This window comes from Anguilla anguilla, chromosome 4 (assembly GCF_013347855.1).
Source record: "Anguilla anguilla isolate fAngAng1 chromosome 4, fAngAng1.pri, whole genome shotgun sequence".
NCBI lineage: Eukaryota > Metazoa > Chordata > Actinopteri > Anguilliformes > Anguillidae > Anguilla > Anguilla anguilla.
The window spans coordinates 29,890,679-29,909,427 of NC_049204.1; the positions used below are offsets into that span (position 1 = coordinate 29,890,679).

The 18,749-nt window shown below is 38.7% G+C and overlaps 1 protein-coding gene across 1 annotated transcript; it reads right to left on the reverse strand.

Moving 5' to 3' along the window:
• Positions 1–1,064: 1,064 nt before the first annotated feature.
• Positions 1,065–18,617, reverse strand: pla2g4ab (phospholipase A2, group IVAb (cytosolic, calcium-dependent)). The gene is made up of 18 exons (XM_035413131.1): positions 18,540–18,617; positions 16,428–16,515; positions 15,709–15,790; positions 14,468–14,616; positions 14,223–14,336; positions 13,807–13,844; positions 11,770–11,914; positions 11,078–11,214; positions 9,193–9,415; positions 8,466–8,580; positions 7,353–7,490; positions 6,477–6,566; positions 5,683–5,748; positions 4,485–4,721; positions 3,891–4,075; positions 3,211–3,400; positions 2,425–2,582; positions 1,065–2,030 (listed from the first exon to the last, which is right to left on the reverse strand). Exons 2-18 carry the CDS (start codon positions 16,458–16,460, stop codon positions 1,893–1,895), a joined length of 2,238 nt encoding a protein of 745 aa, XP_035269022.1. The 5' UTR covers positions 16,461–16,515; positions 18,540–18,617; the 3' UTR covers positions 1,065–1,892.
• Positions 18,618–18,749: the final 132 nt, after the last annotated feature.

The window sequence follows — 18,749 nt, forward strand, 5'->3', positions numbered from 1 at the left end:
GGATTACTTGAGGAATCAGAAACCGTGAATAGCCAACATATTGCACTTCGGAGTGACTCATCTTTCCCTGTTTTTAATCCTAAGTGAAATATTTACATAATCAAGATGGCTACAGAGGAAGCAACTAATCTACCATGGCGATCCTAAATTGCAAAGCAATCCTCTTTAGTTCCGAACATTTAAACCCGATGTATGTCAAATAGCAGCACTCAGATAACTGCTTTGTCAAATATACCATATTATACTCATATTTGTACATCAAAAGTACATCAAAACATGGTTTATGATTAAAAAAGGAAGAAAACAGTAATTTCAGAATTTATGAAATATTCTGAAATAGGGCAGATTATATTTGCTTTGAACAGAGCTTGACCTTTAACAAAAAACTGTCAAGTATAAAACTTGCTTCTATAGTAGACAGATATCATATAATCTGCACACATACTGAAAAAAGGTATGAAAAAGTGTCTAAAAATGTACAACCGTTTGTCACTGGGGTGGTACCCTATAGGTACATAAAATTGTATCCCTAGCCAGCAATACATAGCTAATTTGTATTTTTTGCTTGTAAAAAGTACTTATTAGTACCTACTACCCAAATACAAAATTATTGTACCTTCTGGGTACATGTGGGAAATTTGTTCCCTACAGAACAAAAATGCACCTCCACTGTACCTTTATTTCTGTGTGCAGATGCTGTCATTTTTCAATCAGTGGGAAAGCATTGCCCACTATCAAATCTCCCGTCTAAAATATTCATAGGATTACAACATAATTTTATTATTGATTTTTTAGATCACATAATCAGAAACGACCATACAAATGTAAATATAGAAAATACTTTTAGTGTGACGCTAATAGAGACAGAAAGTAAATTTTCTCCACAGTGGAAAAGGTGTAAAATTACTATAGCAAAATCTAAAGTCAAACAAAGTTCTTTTTTTATGAAGCTAATAATATATTCAATTGATTGACTGCGTAAAATTCCATTGTGTGCTGGAAACCTTCAGAAGCAACAGCGGGCCTTGATGTGAATTCCACTGTGCAGTGTAATTTTACCCACTGTAGTCTTGGGTTTAAATGTTCCCATACAAACCTGGCTCATTAAGCCTGTCCTGAGCAAATGATTAAGGATTGTGTAAAAAATCTCTGTAGCTGTGAATACCATGTATACTTAAATAACACAGACAGTAAAAATAATATCAGTTAATACAACAGTTTTAATACTTCCATGGCTTTGTCTGCTCCTCAGTGAAAGTCAGCCTTAGACAATGCTAAATGTAAAATTGCTCAATTGCTTAGAAAAAAATAACCTGTAAGAGAATGTACATAAACTTGTATGTACAGTATATGGTGAAGGATGACTCATCTGACCATATGACTTTTTTTTCCACATCTCTACTATAATATCCCTCTCTATGCAGTTCTTGCTGACCCAGTCTGATCCCATCCTGCACTCAGTTGTCTGAGGAAGAGTTTCTCTTCTATTTTTATATTATCAGATCATCTTATGATGGATGTGTGGCACTTATATTTTCAATAGTATTTTCAAGTTGTTTTAAGCAATGCATTTTCTGAAATGAAAAATAAAATTAATTAAATTTTTAAAAAGAAATATATCATTTCATATAATGGAATTCCATTTGGTATGAGGGTAATTTCCCTGAAAGTCTAAAATACTGTTACATTATTATTTATTAGATATGAATATTGAAGAGCAAGTAACTGGTTTCACAGGAGAGCACTCTCGACTCCTGGAAGGATTTACATGCATTAATGATGAGCATGGCTCGGTAAGCATGGCCTGACCAACATTTGAATCCGAATCCCATTTGTAATACTTCGAAATGTAATAGGATTCACCAGACATTGGCAAGTCAGCATTATTTCAGCTAAACATGGGTTGTGTCATGAGACTCTCTTTTCAGAAACTTTTTGTTATGCATTTCACAGAGTGAGAGAGAGACAGAACAGTGAGAAGGGTTCTCCCTCCTGTAAAGGATGCTTTCCTTGATTGCAGTCTTAATCACCTGGAAAGGGGCAAATAATAGTTCTTCTGAGTCACTTCCAGAACAGCACACTGCTATACTGATATGACCCTGCTCTTACAACCCACACAGCAATGGCAACTGGCAAAACACCCATAGCCATAAGAAAATGCATAAGCAAATCATACATTCTAGCATAATTTAAATAAAACTGTCCCCTTTCATATACATTAAGCAGAAACATGTATCCTTTACATTGTTTTAGTACTAGACATCCCTGGGTTTTAAAAAATTTATTTTAAATTGTATTGGTGTGTAAAGCTCTGTCGTTAACGTACATAGCTACCTCGGTTATATAGAGAGACTAATTGACTTGCCTTTACTTGCACACCTACAAAATAATAGCACCGCTGTGACAACATGTTGGCAGACAGACCTCAGTGTTGTTGAGGGTGTTGAACTCCATCAGGTCATGAAGCTGGGTGAAGGCTTGATTGGAGTAATGGAAGTTGAACGTGGAGTAAGGTGTCTCGGGGTCATCAAAAATGTCAAAATCGGCATACTCTCTCTCCTGCTCAGTGTTTCTAGGAACTCCTTCACACAAAAGTCAATTATCTTTTCAAATGATCTTCTACCATACTGTCATACCATACCATACATACCATACTTCTACCATAAAGAATGATTTATCTCATGTATCTTTCCCTTTACTGACACATCTGATTCAGGAAAAAGTTGAGAACACAATGTAAAGAAGGAGACATGATCCTCAAAAATAAATTAGTGGGTTCAAGAAGGAAGATTTTGATCTTTGATTGTATGTCTTTCCAGTGTTCGCTATCATATGTTTACACACTGTTATCACAGATCTGTGAGAAATTCTTGGCTTGAAGAGTATCTGTATGACATATCTCAACAGCAGATTTGAAAGTTTGTAAACTTTCCAAGAAATACTTTTAAAATACTGTATATTAGTTATTCAAGAAAGTTGCATGATGTGCAGGCAATATTTTAAACCACAGTTTCATATTTATGTAATTATTCACAGCACTAATGTACATAATATTTGTAATGCAGTAAAAGCTAGTGAAACCTTAGTACAGGTTACAGGCAACATTAACTTACATAAAAAACATCTTTTCTCAAAAATACAGTATTCCAGGTTGAGAAAGGGTTTTATAAATGAGGTGTCAAATTTAATAGATGCAAAGTTAACTCCCACCTGGATACTTGAAGTTTCTGAAATGTATGTTTGCCAGCACAAAATGGATGACAGTAGGACAGTTCTTATCACCCCTCTCTGGTTTGAATAAGTAGAACTCCTTCAGGCCCTCCCTGTCAAACACTTTAGGGTCAATTTTTGGGAAGGGCAGCTTGTTCATCCGGGCCCATTTCTCTGCCAACAGCAGCTCCTAACGGTTAAAAGTCATCCATATCGTTCATTAAAATTCAGCATTGTTATATATAAGCAAATAAATATCAAAATAAAATGAAACACATTTCAGTAGGAATAGACCTTTGTGAACATTACGCAAACATACATAGTATTTATCCAGTAAACAAGGATATTTAACTAGCAATCACAGCTTTTACACTGGGAAGCTAGCATACGCAGGTGGCTGGCTAGCATTACCAAATGAAGCTAGAGATGTGTCTGAAAGCTGAATGACTGATCAGAATATTTGAGCATTTATTGACTTGTTCTTTGTACCCATCACTAAATGAAAAGTTACGGTAGCATTGCATTTCAAATGGCAAACATGAGACCTAAAATGAGCTAATTAGCCAACACTACTTAGGCACAGTTAACACAATGCAGAAGAACCTCAGAGAATGGTGGACGCAGAATGAATGAATGAATTATATGCATATGCTATCATCCCTTCTAGACTGGCCACTGACCTTAAAGGGAGGGCTGGAGTCACTGGGCCGAGCAGAGAAGTCAAAGGAAATAATGAGATCCACTCCTCTTTGTGGCCGCAGTATCAAGGGGTACGGCAGGTTAAAGGTCAGTCCGCTATCTACCACATGGATCTTCTTGCTTTTCACATCCAGGGGCTCATAGATGCAATCAAATTCATCTGGGTCTGCGCAAATGAAATTTCAGTCACAGGCTGTTGGAGGTAGATCTGCATAGCCATGTGGATTGTTAATGCCACAGCAGCAAAATGTCTACAGTATCTGCAAAAAGGCAGGTATATTATCTTGACAAGCTTTTAAAAAATGATGGAAAAGAAAATATACTGTTGTGTTCTCTGTTATGTCTAGTCCTCATGCCCTCTATAAAGAAATCAGGTTCCTCTGATGAAACCCATCAGAGGGGGAAGTAAATCCGTTGGATTAAACAAGACTATTGGATTAGGAACACTCAGACCAGGCTGCATCTACTGACCCTTCTTTAAGAACATGCTTTGCCTTAGCACCTCAGCAATGCAGAAGCAGGATGCCAGGACAACAGACTCCATGTGCCAGACTGACATCAGGGATGCTTCTGACCTGTGACTGCATCCCCTTCGTCTTCGACTGGCGTCTGGCACACACGGTCTCCGCAGGGGGAGAACGGCACAGCAGTGTTGAGTTTGAGGCCCCGCATGAAGTTGTGTACCTTCCCTGCACGGCCCTCGCGGGTGTTGAACAGGGAGGAGTCGCTGACGAGGGAGGTGAGCATGCGCTGCACCCAGCTGGCTTGGGCTCGTTGGTGGTACTCGTCCTCCACTCCCGATTGGGCAATTTCTGACAAGAATTTTCACAGATTTTAATAGTCTATTTGGGTATAAATTAAACTGGGAAATATAAGAATGCTGAGCTTTAATAAAAGTCAGTTGCCTTGAGGAAAGTAAAATGAAATGGCATTAGATAGCTTGAGCCTAAAAATGACTATCCAGAGCTAGAGATGTAAATGAAACGCAAGTTTAGGAATAAAGGTACAAAGTTAATTAACCTGATCTGTTTTGATTGTTTCATTATAATATATCCAATACATGTAATTAAGGTCACAATACTTCCTAGCTTTAGCTGTAGCCTAATAATACTCTCATGTATTAAAGAATGAAACTGGTTTAACATCTTTTCATCTGCGAAGGAAAAAGGCAAGACGTTCTTACGGTAGACTTTCCAGCCTATCAGTGATAGGTGCCTGAAACATACCTAACATTTTATTGTTATCAAAATATAGGAATTCACAGGCACGGCTTAGCACAACTATAATTCAAATTGTTTGGTCAAAGGAAAAATTCAAAACAGTTTGATTTGGAGACATTTTACCCATAGGCCCTACAAGGTGAATGGCATATCCTCCATAAAGACTGAAGCCCGAGCACACCACTGTCTTTTCTCTCTCTGCTTTGCTGCTGAGAAGGTGGCTTTCTTGGTTCTTGTGGTTTTGGTTAGGTTAAAATGGGGAAGGTAGACTTCAGTCCTGGAAGACTTTATGTTGGCATCACCTTTTCTCTTTTTCAGGTCCTAGGTTATGTAGGATTTGCTTTTCCTTGTTATGTAAAATAAATGATATAAATGTTTTTATAAAGTGCCCTTTGATCCTTTTAGGCTCTGGAACTCACTCTGTTTTTGGCCACTTTATTCACCAATGTTTAGCTTTTCCTCAATAGCCATGGACTTGACTAACCATAACAATTCTTACAGTCATGATATACAGCAATACTATAAATGTAATTATTTTTGGCATTGGTCTCACTTTCATGTTGTTCTTCCTCATTGTCAAGACTCTCCTCTCCCACAATGTGCTCCGGCTTTATTTGTTCTGCGGAAACAAAAAAATGTTGCTTGTCAAAACTCATGTGCAAGAAGTGGGAGTGAGTGTGTGTATTTGTGCTTTATCTATCCTTTAATCTGCACATCACATTAAACACCGGAAATCTATTAGAAGAAATATCACAATAGACTTCAGGTTAGTATCGGGTTACGTTTTGTAATGTTTTGACTCACACCCAACCTCACACCCAAGGGGCGACATAGCTCAGGAGGTAAGACCGATTGTCTGGCAGTCGGAGGGTTGCTGGTTCAAACCCCGCCCTGGGCGTGTCGAAGTGTCCTTGAGCAAGACACCTAACCCTTAACTGCTCTGGCGAATGAGAGGCATCAATTGTAAAGCGCTTTGGATAAAAGCGCTATATAAATGCAGTCCATTTACCATTTACCTCTGAAAGGCTAAATATATTTTGAGGAAATCCCCCTGTAGCACATAATCTCTGTGACATTGTAATAAATCACTAAGTATCTGCATTTTTCTAAAAATAGAATTTGAACAACAGTCAATCAAAAACAATGGCAGGAACAGCTTAAGAGAGAGAATGCCATGCAAAGGCCTTGCGTCTTGAGTAAAGCACTACTATACATGCCTGTGGTATTTGCAGATACTTCATCCACATGAAAGACCTTACTGTGCTGTTGATTTATGAATTTGGTGGACAGTCATTTAGAATAACTGGTGTGGCCACTGTGGCAAAGTGGAGGTGACACGTCTCTCACCAAGCTCTTCTTCCATGGTGCCGCCTGCTGTGGCCCCTTTGATCCCCAGTACTCTGTTAAAGAGGATGGAAAAGGCACTACCCCACACCCCTGTAAAACACACAGGGCACACATCAAGACAGCACACCTCATCCAGGGATATTTACATTTTCTATTAGCATCTTTATGCTATTATTCAACATTCAACAGTAATGTTTCTTTGTCATGAATCCTATACTGTGTATGCTCCACTATGCTATATACACAAAAATTACTTTTATTTTTGTTTCATATTAAATGGGTTTAATTCTTAAACAATTAATGAACTGTGTTTTGCAAGGCATCAAGACAAATGTTTCATGAGTTTTCTCAGGATTATATTTATCCTTTCTGGGAAATTTGAGGGACCTTGTGAAAATCTGTTGCAGAATACATTCATCAGTTACAGTAAAAAGGTCACGCATGCAGTTATCTATAGGTTCATCAGTAAAGATGTAACCTGGTGATCCATAGCTAAAAGCATTAACACAGTCTCTCCTGCACCCACCCCCTTCACAGAAATGCAAAGCTCACTGTCCACAGATGCACTGCCACAGGCGCAGTGGATTACCCTAAACATAGGCAATGGAAACACGCTCTTCCAAGTGTTAGTTAGCTGAGTCTCTCAGCTCTGTTTGAATCATCGTTTTCCAGTGAAAGGATGTGACCAGAAAATACTGAGAATACATACACTACTGTTACATATAAATAAGGCTTTGTCATCTGTCTGCCTAATTACTGATTTACTGATTACCTAATCATCTGATTTCCTATAATTTCCAATTTCCACATAAAATAAGAGCAAAGTCATCTTAGGGAATAAGTTTGAATAACGGAGTAGAGGTCTGCGTTTCTTACCCATTAGGAAATGCAGGGGGTTCTCCTCATAACGCTTCACCGCAGTGCCCATGAAGAACTTACTGCCAAACAGATCTGGTGTCATGAAGGTGCCATATTTGGCCATTCCAATCTCATACGGGCTAAACTCCACCCAGTCTGTCAATGGAAATGAACACATATACTATTTAAATCAAGCTAAAGTGGTTGCTCACCCCTTGAAGATAAAATTGCCCACCCTATCATCCACATGGTAGAGATATTTGGTATTTATTTGCAAAAGGAACTAATTTAACCTTGATTGTTCAAAACTAAAATCTTTTAAAAATAAATCATTGCCTTATCCATCTACCCCAGAGGGATTTCACCATAGCAAAAGCATTTTGTTCTACTATAGTAGTAGAAAATGCAGCCTTTTTAGAGTTAAAACATTACAGACATTCTACACTGCTCGCAGTTCATGTGCAACTTGGGGAAGTTTCAATAAGAGTAAGAGCATAATAGCTGAATATGTATTCCACCCAGGGAAGCCTTTTATTTTTACCTTTCATTTATTCAAGCTGATGCAAATAAAACATACATGTAAAGTGGGTTCTTCAACAAAGACAGGAGAAAAAGTATTAACAAACAATAAACAACAAAACATATTAGCCTTACATTTTGTAGTTTTAGAAAATAAAATTATGTAATACAGTATTTCATAATGCAGAACTATTTTTTTTTATTATAAAAGCATTTTCAGTAATGCTAGTAATGATAGTAAGGATGAGGAACAATGTTTTGATGTTTGAAACTTGATTCAACTGTTTGTTTACCTCAGTGTTATAAAAGTTGTTTTGGCTATATAACCTATAGGCAATTGTTTGTTAAACTGGATTATTATTGATGGCATAGTAAAAACCAATGCTTTAATATTTCAACAAGAGCACTGCCAGTAAAAATCAGGGATTTTTGGCATTTAATGCAGCTTCCATGTTAAACTCCACCCACTTTTTATATCAATACAAATACAAATAATTTTGTTGGTTGAATAAATACATCTACACACACTCGCATGCGCACACACACACACACATACACACATGCACACACAGACGCACGCACACACGCACACACATACACACACATACGAACCTGCAAACATGAGCTCTGAAACATCAGGTTTAACGTGCAGGCAGGTGAATAGTGGCAGTGGGCACTGCCCCTCACTCACTTTATCCGCCATCTGGCTGAGCTTACAGTCCATTCGCTGGAAAGCAGAGGAAAGCAGTCTGAATCAATGAACTACCAAACCCCAAAAACTACATTTTAGTCAGCTTATTTATCTGGAATGGATGTGTAATCAAGTTCTTTCATGGTTCACTTTAATACATTTTCACTTTAATAATATTTAAGAAGCTTATTTGACAATGCAATTTCTGACATGAAATCAAATCAATATGGTACATTCATATAGTATTATGAATTTTGCACACACTACTTTCATAATAATATGTAACATATTTTGTGAAATACTGTAGGTACCTGTTACAGAGACAGAGAGGAACTGGTGTGAACAGGTGATGAGGACAAGAGATTCACTAAAACATTCCTCTCATATATGATGGTTTACAAATGTCAGCCACCTTATTGTTCTCTCGTACCTTTCGAATAACTCTGGTTAAATGTCAACCTATCGATGCAAAGGCGAGCATAGTCACATAACCACCCACGCACAACCCCATACTTTAAATGTCAGCCATTTAATCGTTAGCCTGGCCTCACGCCCTTTTGTGTTGACGTGTAGGCCCTAGTTTCCACAGTCTGCCCGTGGTGAAGCAAAGGGATGAGACCAGGTTTCCTGGAGGTGAGAGGGCCTTACCCCTGGAATGAGCGTGTCTCCGATGAGCATGCCAAAGATGTCGGTGAAAGTGACGGGCTGCCCCGTGGCTTTCTTGGCCCACAGGGCCTGGATGTAGTGCTTGACGTGCTGGGGCAGGAGCAGCCGGAGTGGGCTGCAGCTCACTCTCTTCATCAGCTCCTGGTTGATCTCCTTGGGGCCCGTTGTGGGGAAGCCAGGGTGTGAGTACAGCGTAGACATGTACCTGCGGTACCCACAGACATGTATCAATGAAAGACACAGTGCACCCCCAGCCGAAAACAACAAGGAACCACAAATATCACAGAAATCTTAAGGCCCCACTGTATGAAGACCTTGTGATATGCACATGTAAGACTCATACAGTTTAGTTTGAAATGGCTCAACTAGGCAGCTCCTAAACTGTAATGTAGTCCACTGTTATCTGTTATCACAAGTCTACAGTGCTTTGTTTAAGGTTTTTCTCAACTACTCTCACTTCATTGAATTAAACTATGGTCCACTTATTCCTGACTATACCCTACCTGAATAAGTCAAACAAAACTGAAGCATTTGAACTCAATGGACAGAAATTGCTCCTAAAATTCTGAACCTCTTCTACGCATATGCAAAACCTTTTTGCACCTTCATTCAGTTAACAATCCTTATTAAGTCCTTATATATGCATAATCGGGGTCACCTAGGAGTTGGTGTTTGCAGGAATGGCACAAGTAAAACTAAGGAAAGAATGGGCAGAAAGTGTAGTGAACAATAATGCATTTCTTATGCCATTTTCACCTTGATTTGTTTTCACAGTAACACAGATATTTACAGTATGATTCAGAGATCCAAAGAACAAAACAGAATAAACCAAAGCCTTCTGTTTCTGTGGAGGAAAATTACATTTTGGTAAAACAACAAAATTATTCCGGGAATACCATCAAATGTAACTGACCTTGCTTAATCAGCTGTTCACAGAACGAGGCAGTGCATTATCTATGCTACTTTGTGAAACTGGTGAAACTGTGTATCACACTATATTACATTACATTTGTTTGGCATACGCTTTTATCCAAAGTGACAAACAAGAAGTGCATACCAAAGGTCATTGGAACAACCACAACACACAGGTCCAATAAGGTAAAATGCTAATTTTGTACAGTGATTCATAGCCATGAACAAGTCCAGTTCCCACAATGAACATTGCTCTGAGCTAATCTATGCTAAATCAAACTAGGAGGCACTACAAGCTACAACATTAAGACAATGATACAAGGCGCAAAAAGTGCTGGATGGAAGTACATGTAACATGAGTGGCACAGGAGGTAAATGTGTAGCATGAAAAAGGGGACACATCTTTGATCATTTTTTGGTAAAATCACTTTACCAAACGAGAATACAGCCCATGGTGTGGTAGAATGTCTATGCCATTAAATAATATAGCATCAAAGAGTGAAACACACTCAACTGGGGAGCCAGGATTAGGATTTATTAATAGTTGTCATGAGTACTTATTAGCCAATTGTGTAAAGACTGATACACTTTCTGTGAGATGCCAACTTATGTTGTTCTGGCAGAGTCTGATTTTGTCATACATATTCAACGTTTTGGGGGGCCTTAGGGCATTTTGTAGATAAAATGTATTATTTTGGCAAACGCAGTTTGGTTTTTGGGGCCATGTCATCTTTTCTACAAAAGTGCCTTATGTTTGGATAAATGTGCTGAAGCAATTGAGAAAATGGTAAACATCACAGCAGTAGGAAAACACTAGCAATCGGCAAAAAGGCCACAGAATGAATGCAGTTGACAGAGTGGTCTGTAAATGGCACAAACTGGTACACAGTAGACTACAGATGTGCTGTGGCTGGCACAGACTACACGACAGAGGAACATGGAAGAGCACACTAACCAGGAGGACCCTGACAGCCCTGCCATGTACATGGCGCAGTCCAGCACTCCAGACTCGTACAAGGCCTTCACCACCCCAGAGAAACCCACCATGGCTCGGAAGCCTCCTCCAGACCCCATAATGGCGATCACTGGCACCTGAATAAACAATGTGCTGTTACTGACACTCCACTTCAGTTGTGACTTCACTTCCTTTTTTTGAAAAGTGGAAAGCACCCGCCATTCTGCGCTCATCCTCCACCCCCAGCGGACTTATTCTTTAAAAAGTGAACCATCATACCCAAACATAACATTATCATTCAGAATAGCATGTCTACAACTAGTGTACTTGGTGCCTGAAAAACTCTGGAACAAATGTTATCCTTCCCGGAAGAGTTGATTTACCGACTACTTTGCTCGTGGCTTTAGATTTCCAGACCAAACGCAGATGCTGGGATGCACAGCCAATGTTACAACTGTAAATTCTTGGAGCCAATGGCAGCGAGCCAAAATAAGAGGTCAATGGGAAAGCCTGGTTCTAAAAAGCAGACGCTGCAACAAAACTATTATGCTACCACTCTGAGAAAACACATTGTTTTGCATCTCAGGCTCAGTTCAAACAAGAGAATCACAAGACTAAGGGCTGTTCCTAGCATTCAAGTTCAGGGAGACAGTAAGGTGCTCAAAGTGCTGAAAAGAAATCTTTGGACCTACTTCCTGCAGAGAGGTGGGGAGATAGCGAGCCTTCTCTGTGTTCAGCAGTTTCTTGATACCCAGCATGACCCTCTCCCCGCGTGTCTGTCTAAAGAGCTTCTCCTTGTCACACAGTGCCAGGCTGAAACGCAGATCCATGGAGGAGCTGAGGACATGAGGCACCAACACAGTCACGTTCAGTTTGTCACATGCACACTGTCACTGCAAACAGATGGTGTGGGGGCAGGGCCATGTCAGATAGGCTCATTATGGTTCACACAGTGAAATAATACAACCATTGGTCCAACACCTGAAGGCGTTCTGCAGCAAAATATGGGTTTGTCATATGGGATGGAGTGAGTGTTTATTGGTTTAATTGTATCGGGCTTTAATTTAACGGTTGAATCTGAGACAGGAAGTTGTGAGGCCCCATTGAGGCCTGGACTTGGCAAGTCATTAATATCTGCCATAAGACTCTGCTCAAGTGCTGTTGTTATTATAAAGTGATAGTTGCAATTAATCACAACAGCTGTTGTAGTGAAAGCACTGTGTGCTTTTTTTGTTTTGTAATACAGTAAAATGACTTATCCCTGGTAGTGTTATGAGACAGTAGACCAGTCCAAATTTGAGTGGTCTCAGTCTTGTCTCGAACTCGACTGCATTTTCACTAGGTCATTTTACATGACTCAGTCTCATTCAATGAGGACTCATTTCCCCCTGAAGACCAGTCAATACCATTAGTACGCAGAAAAAAGGTGCCGCCAATGACTGTACCTTAATTACAATAAACAATTGCCGAAATAAGACTTTTAATGAAATGTAGACCTATTATAGAGCAGGGGTTTTCAAACCAGGGGGAGCGCCCTGAGGGGTTGCTGTTGGGGAGCAGACATTGATCTCAAAGCCTAATTAAGCTGAATCCTCAATGTTAATATTAGTTGAATATTGTAGCACTGAAAACAGCTATAAAAATCACAAAGACAACAAAATAAAAATAAGAAAATGTCATGCTTGTGATTTGAAATTAAAATGTTACTTTATTAGACTTTTTATTTTTCCTGTCTCCCTGGAAAGGTTCTCAAACAGAAACGTGTCAACCCCTCAAGAAGCCATGCCGGTATCTAAAATACTGGTTTTTAGATTTGGGATTCACTTACACTGTGTCAGAGGAGCAGCAAGTTCTCGCAAATGACAGTATGAAGCCTTGTTGTCACCTCGAAATGAAACACCACACACTGACAGACAACCCCGAGACTACTTTTAATGAAAATGGTCACAATTAAGAAGTCAGGTTAATTTACTGTCAGAAAATTTGGTTTTCGTTCCAACCACAGTTGCACTCCCAGAATTTTAACAAGCTGTTAATTTTTTTTAATTGTCTGCATTTTATAGTTTTAAATTAGCAATGGTATAAAATCCTCATTTGGTTCCCAGAAGGGCCACTCGATTATTCAGAAGTGTGATGCAATGGGGCATTCCACGCAGCATGGATTTAGAACACCAGCGACAGCGCATTTGAAAGTGCTTCCTGCAGAATGCAAGCTGAAGCTGTGACTGTGTGCTGGAATGAGTCATAAGCCAGGAAATGCAGCGTGGAAGAGTTCTGTCTCAGGAGGGATGGTTTGACATCATTCTGTAGTTTCCTCCAGATCATCCAGTAACTGGAAAATGGCATGACTTGGGAGCCTGTAGGTTATTCACATTCTCCTCTGACATGCCAAAAAGCGATACTCTGTTTAGACCGACTTTCTTCTTACCACGCAGAACAATGGCAACTGATGCCATGCAGATCTTTTGCCTGAAAGAAATTAGCACCTGCTTTTTTCCCTTTTTCGGCAGTCCAAAAGTCAGACCACCCTAAAATACATGCACATTAACCCAAAAGCTAATTTTAGGGATGCCGTTTTCTCTCATGTTGCCAGTGCAAACATCTGCTGCGGCACCTTAGTAGATATTGACAAATACTATTTGTCTCGTTAGCATCTATAAAATCAACTGTCTATTTCTGGATAGGTTTGGACTTGAGCAGAAGGTCATTTTTATTATAGTGATACTTACCACACCTCCAGAGACATCTCCAGATACACTTTGGTTGTCTATAAAAACAACACAAAAGAGGGAGGGGGTTATTTCGAAGGAAACAAATCACTTGAAAAACTGTCAACCTAAAATAGGTCTGGACTGGGAAGGAGGCTGTTGCAGTCTGATAAAGTCAAATACCCAGTGAGGACCAACTAACTAAGATCATTAAAAAGTATGGCTTACCCGTGCACCAACTAATAAAGATAAGAAAAAATAGTGATTTTAGCAGCGTAGCGTTAGTGAGGCAACAGCCAGAGCCATAAACACTATGACAGTACCAGTGCATGATCAACATGAATTTCAAGCCACCAAAGAAGAGCAGAATTGATGAGCATTAATATGTTAGGGAGAAGGAGAGCCATACAAACTTTGAAAGCCTTTTTGACTCTTACATTGCCAATGGGAAGTAGAACTAACTCGGGCTGTTCCACCTTGACTTTAGAGATGGCGTATGATGCAGTCCCCAGCATCTCATCCATGACATAGTTAGCATCCATCAATGTAATCTGAATGAAAAATGTCAAAGAAACCACACAAGAACAAAAATAAAAAGTGGCATTACTGGAGCAGAAAGTAAAAATCATTGTTTTTTTTTAACAATACTTGACCGACTGCTCAACAATGGCATTTATCTCACCTCCAGCATGTTCTCCTGGTTGGGGTCAAGTATGAACTCAAATGTCTCATTCCACTCTGGATTTACATTGTTGTTTATGTGCCGAGTCCTTTTTCTTGCCTCGGGGGCAGATGGGACGAACAGTTCAACATAGGGGTCTGGTGTGTCCACTGTTATCCCATGCATGCATGCATGCGCACACACACACACACACACAAAACTATGTTCAGAACATTTGAAAAATCTCAAGAAGCATACAGGTTTTTACTGTTATAACATTTAAAGCTCAAACCCTCAAGCAAAGCTTTAAACAACTTAAAGGCTTAGCTGACATTATTGGAAAATTGATCCCCTGACTTACATTCAAAGTCAAATTACAACGTGACCTGTTCTGCTTGAATCTTACAGTTCCATTCACGTCTGACACAGTGTGTTATTTTTTCATTAACTAAGTTTCTATTTTTAAAACATAATGAATTCTTCTGAATGGGTTTTCCAGTTTACTCAAAAGGAGAAGTTTAAGAAACATGCATTACAAAACACTGTTCACATGTGCAAATGTAGCCTAATTATTAAATGATTAATTCTGATATGTTTCATGTCTGATTGCCCAGAAATAGGCTGGCATATATTTAGATTTTTCATTTATTAATATTCCTTCTGTTGAGTTATACTGTGTGAAGTGTCTCTGTTGAGTTATACTGTGTGAAGTGCTAACTCAGAGGAGTGCATCTTTAAGGGATGGTTTGTAACACGCTGGATGGTGATGAGGAACAGGACAGGACGAATTGAGTCTAATCCAGATGGGTCGACAGAGAAAAGACAGAAGTTAGATGCTAAAGAATGCCCCAGAGTGTTTACAGAGGAAATTTTGTTTATTTTCTTTATCTTTCCAAAATGTAATAAACAAAACAAAAAATGAGCCTGTAGTTACTGTTACTATGATTACAACAAGCATCTGGATATCTGGAATAACATTTATGCAAAAAGCAAGTTAAGTACTTATTATTCCATTCATTACCTAGTAAGTATGTGCGAGTGTGTGTGTGTGTGTGTGTGTGTGTGTGTGCGCAAGAGAATGTGTGTATGTGTGTGTGGCTATTTGCGTACATCAATATCTCAGGAGTCCCAACACCTGTTTTTCTCCGTCCCCCACTTCTGAAATGACTGGCACCATTGTGTAGAACACTTATTGAGCACTTTTGTCATGCATAGCATAAAACATTTCAAGCTAACAAAACACATTAAAATACCATACTTACGCAGGTCTCCCAGCAATCCCTTTGTAACATTCTCAGCCCGAGCCACAGTCACTTTGAGCTTGTGTGAGTACTGCTGCTCCACCTACAAAGTAATAAGAAATGTAGTGAAAATCAAAATATTTCTAAGATATCACAGAAAAGTCACATAACTTCTCAGATTTTACTCAACATTAGAAAAAATGCATTACAGCTGAATGTTGAAAGCTATTAGACATTTGGAAGAACAGAACATAACACAAGAACACGCTTGTTTCCAGTGCAGTCCTTTATGGGACCATAACTCCCCTACATAGCACAGTAGAATGTACATATTTTTGTAAATGTATAGAACAAAGTACATACCAACCCAGTACCATGCCAAAGTGTCGTTCAGATCTATTTGGCCAAACATAAAAGTGTGTCCGAAGGCTTTTTGGTAAAGTTTATTGTATGCAAAACATGCGCACTACACTACACATTGGGACCTAATGTTATCTGTTAGAGTTGAATTAACACTGGACATTTCACTGTGTATGCGATGATGTTTGCAAGACAGAGGAGAAAAAGACTTTGGAAGCTAAACTTAGCTTCTAATCAGTAGTACCAGTTTCCCCTGCTTTTACTCCTTGTCTTACCTTTGCAATAAGGTGAAGCAACATGCATCTCAAATTGTGACCAGCAATTTAGAGCCAAGACATCAGGGCATGTCTGTGTAAAATATAATGTGTTCTTTTACTCACAATAATATATTGATATGGATCCATGCACGACATAGCCAGTCATAGGACACATCCACTCCACACTGTCCAACCTCCAAGTCTCCAGACCCTGGGTATAGATATCAAGCCACAACTCTCAATTGGCTGCCATGACTAGTCACACAATAAATGAACTTGGCTCATTCAAATGAACATAGATTTTATTTTTTAACACTGTTATTTTGTACAAAGCATGCACTTCTAATGAATTTGAACGCCTTCAAATTAAAATTTTCTTTTGCTAAGAAAAAGTAGAAAAATAGCTTTTTACTACCAAATCAAGAAAGAAAAATGTCTTTCTCCCATATATTACGGAGCTCACTGTATATATACCATACTGTTTGGGACATATTAAAGTTACGTAAATGAAAGTAATCATGTTCAGTACTTTGGAGCATATCCTTTGCATGAAATGACAGCTTGAAATCTGTGACCCATAGACATCACCAGGAGCCAGAGGTGGACAATCCAGTTTCAGAAAGTAAAAGTTCATCCCAGGATTTTGTTCCAGTCACCTGGATTTGCTAATGAGCATTCTTCAGCCAGGAGGTAGAGCTAAATCAGCTGGCTGAGTTCAGGGGTGGATGAAATACATGGCAGGACCTTTACTTTCTGACCCCTGGAATGTCCACCTCTGCCAGGAGCACAGTATCTTCTCTGGTGATGCTCTGTCAGGCCTGTACTGCAGCCATCTTCAGCTCCTGCTTGTTTCATGGACAAGTAGCTGCCTTACAAAGAGTTTACTAATGGTTGAAATATTATTTAATTATGATTTATTTATTGTCTATAAGTAGACTTTAAAGTAAATAAAGTGTGAACCGTATGGAATAATAATAAAACTTTTATTAAAAAAATAAATAAATAAATATCTAAATCCATCATTTTGAGAATTAACTTATATGTTCACCGACCTAGAACTGGATCAAGTCCTTCATTGAATCTATCCTTTGCTGTGGAGTCACAGCTGTTTTCACTGTCTGTTTTCACGAGTCTTCTGTTTAAGCATTGCAAAATAAATTTTAGTTGTAAAACAACAATCTTTTTAGTTATGAAGAACTTTTTTGCCCGTGAATACTAACAAGGTTATGGTTTGTTTACACAGGAGAAACAGTCCTTTTCCTTTTATGCTAGCCTACAACCTATATTCCGTTAGAATCGTAATTTAATTGGCTGAAATGCTCATTCGTCACTATAATAGTCATTGGCTGGCTGTGTATTGGTGAGAATTTTCTTTGTCTGTGTAGAGTAGTTGCTTGCCATTGGCTATGCTGAGGACTACTTGGCCAGTACTGTTCAGAGAACCTTGTAGGTGGGCTTCTTTTGTTCAAAATCTGTATAAACGGGATATAATAACATTTCCTCTGTAGACAGTAGTCTTCTGTATGCTGAGAAGAAACAGAGATAATGATAATTTTCTTAGAGACTTGGTATGTAAACAATGGTTCTATCGATGTTTCTCTGAGTTACTATTAATGTAAACTATTTTGTTTACTGTACCCTTGCAAAGTTATCGCTACATCAACTGGGATAGTAACGATTCTAACTAGCGATAGAAACAGTTTTAACCAGAGTTTTAACCAGACTTTAACACTTTCAATCGGTATATTGTGCGACAACATTGATTGAAAATTTCACAGTAACAAAAAACCCAATGAATGCAAATAAAAACCACTTCATACTGAATACAGACTGGTGCCAGTCAAGCGGTTAAATAAATGCACCACTTAAATTCAATTAAATATAATTTCATTGGAAATGCATGTGCTAATCAAGATAAATCATTAGCATTGCATCATGGGCTCCTGACAGACTTGTTTCTCTCTTTAATTTTTTAAAAATTTTTGTTTTATTATTTTTATTTTTTACCAGAATGCACAACGGTAATCGGTGACAAAAGGAAAGTCTGTCTTCGTTTCCTCAGTCCTTAAAGAACAAAATTGCACTTTCCAGCTACCAGTTTAGTGACACTGCAGCCAAACGTTGGCAAAGTTATCGTTGCACTGTTTGGTACAATTATGTTTAATTAATACATTTATGGTTACCTTCAAATTCGAATAATGTGCAGTTATTCATAAATAACATATGGCCACTTACCTTGTGTTTATAGGGAAAACCTAAATCCTGAAAACTCGAATTCCTTCTGCACAAACTGTAATACACCAGTGTATAAGAGGAGGTGCTAAAAGTCACATCCGAATCCAGTGCATCATGAACAGAACAAGACAGAATGTTTCCTTAAAGCGAAATACGTCCAATTGCCTTGCCTCAAACCACAGAAAATGTGTTTTTTTTTAAAATTATTTA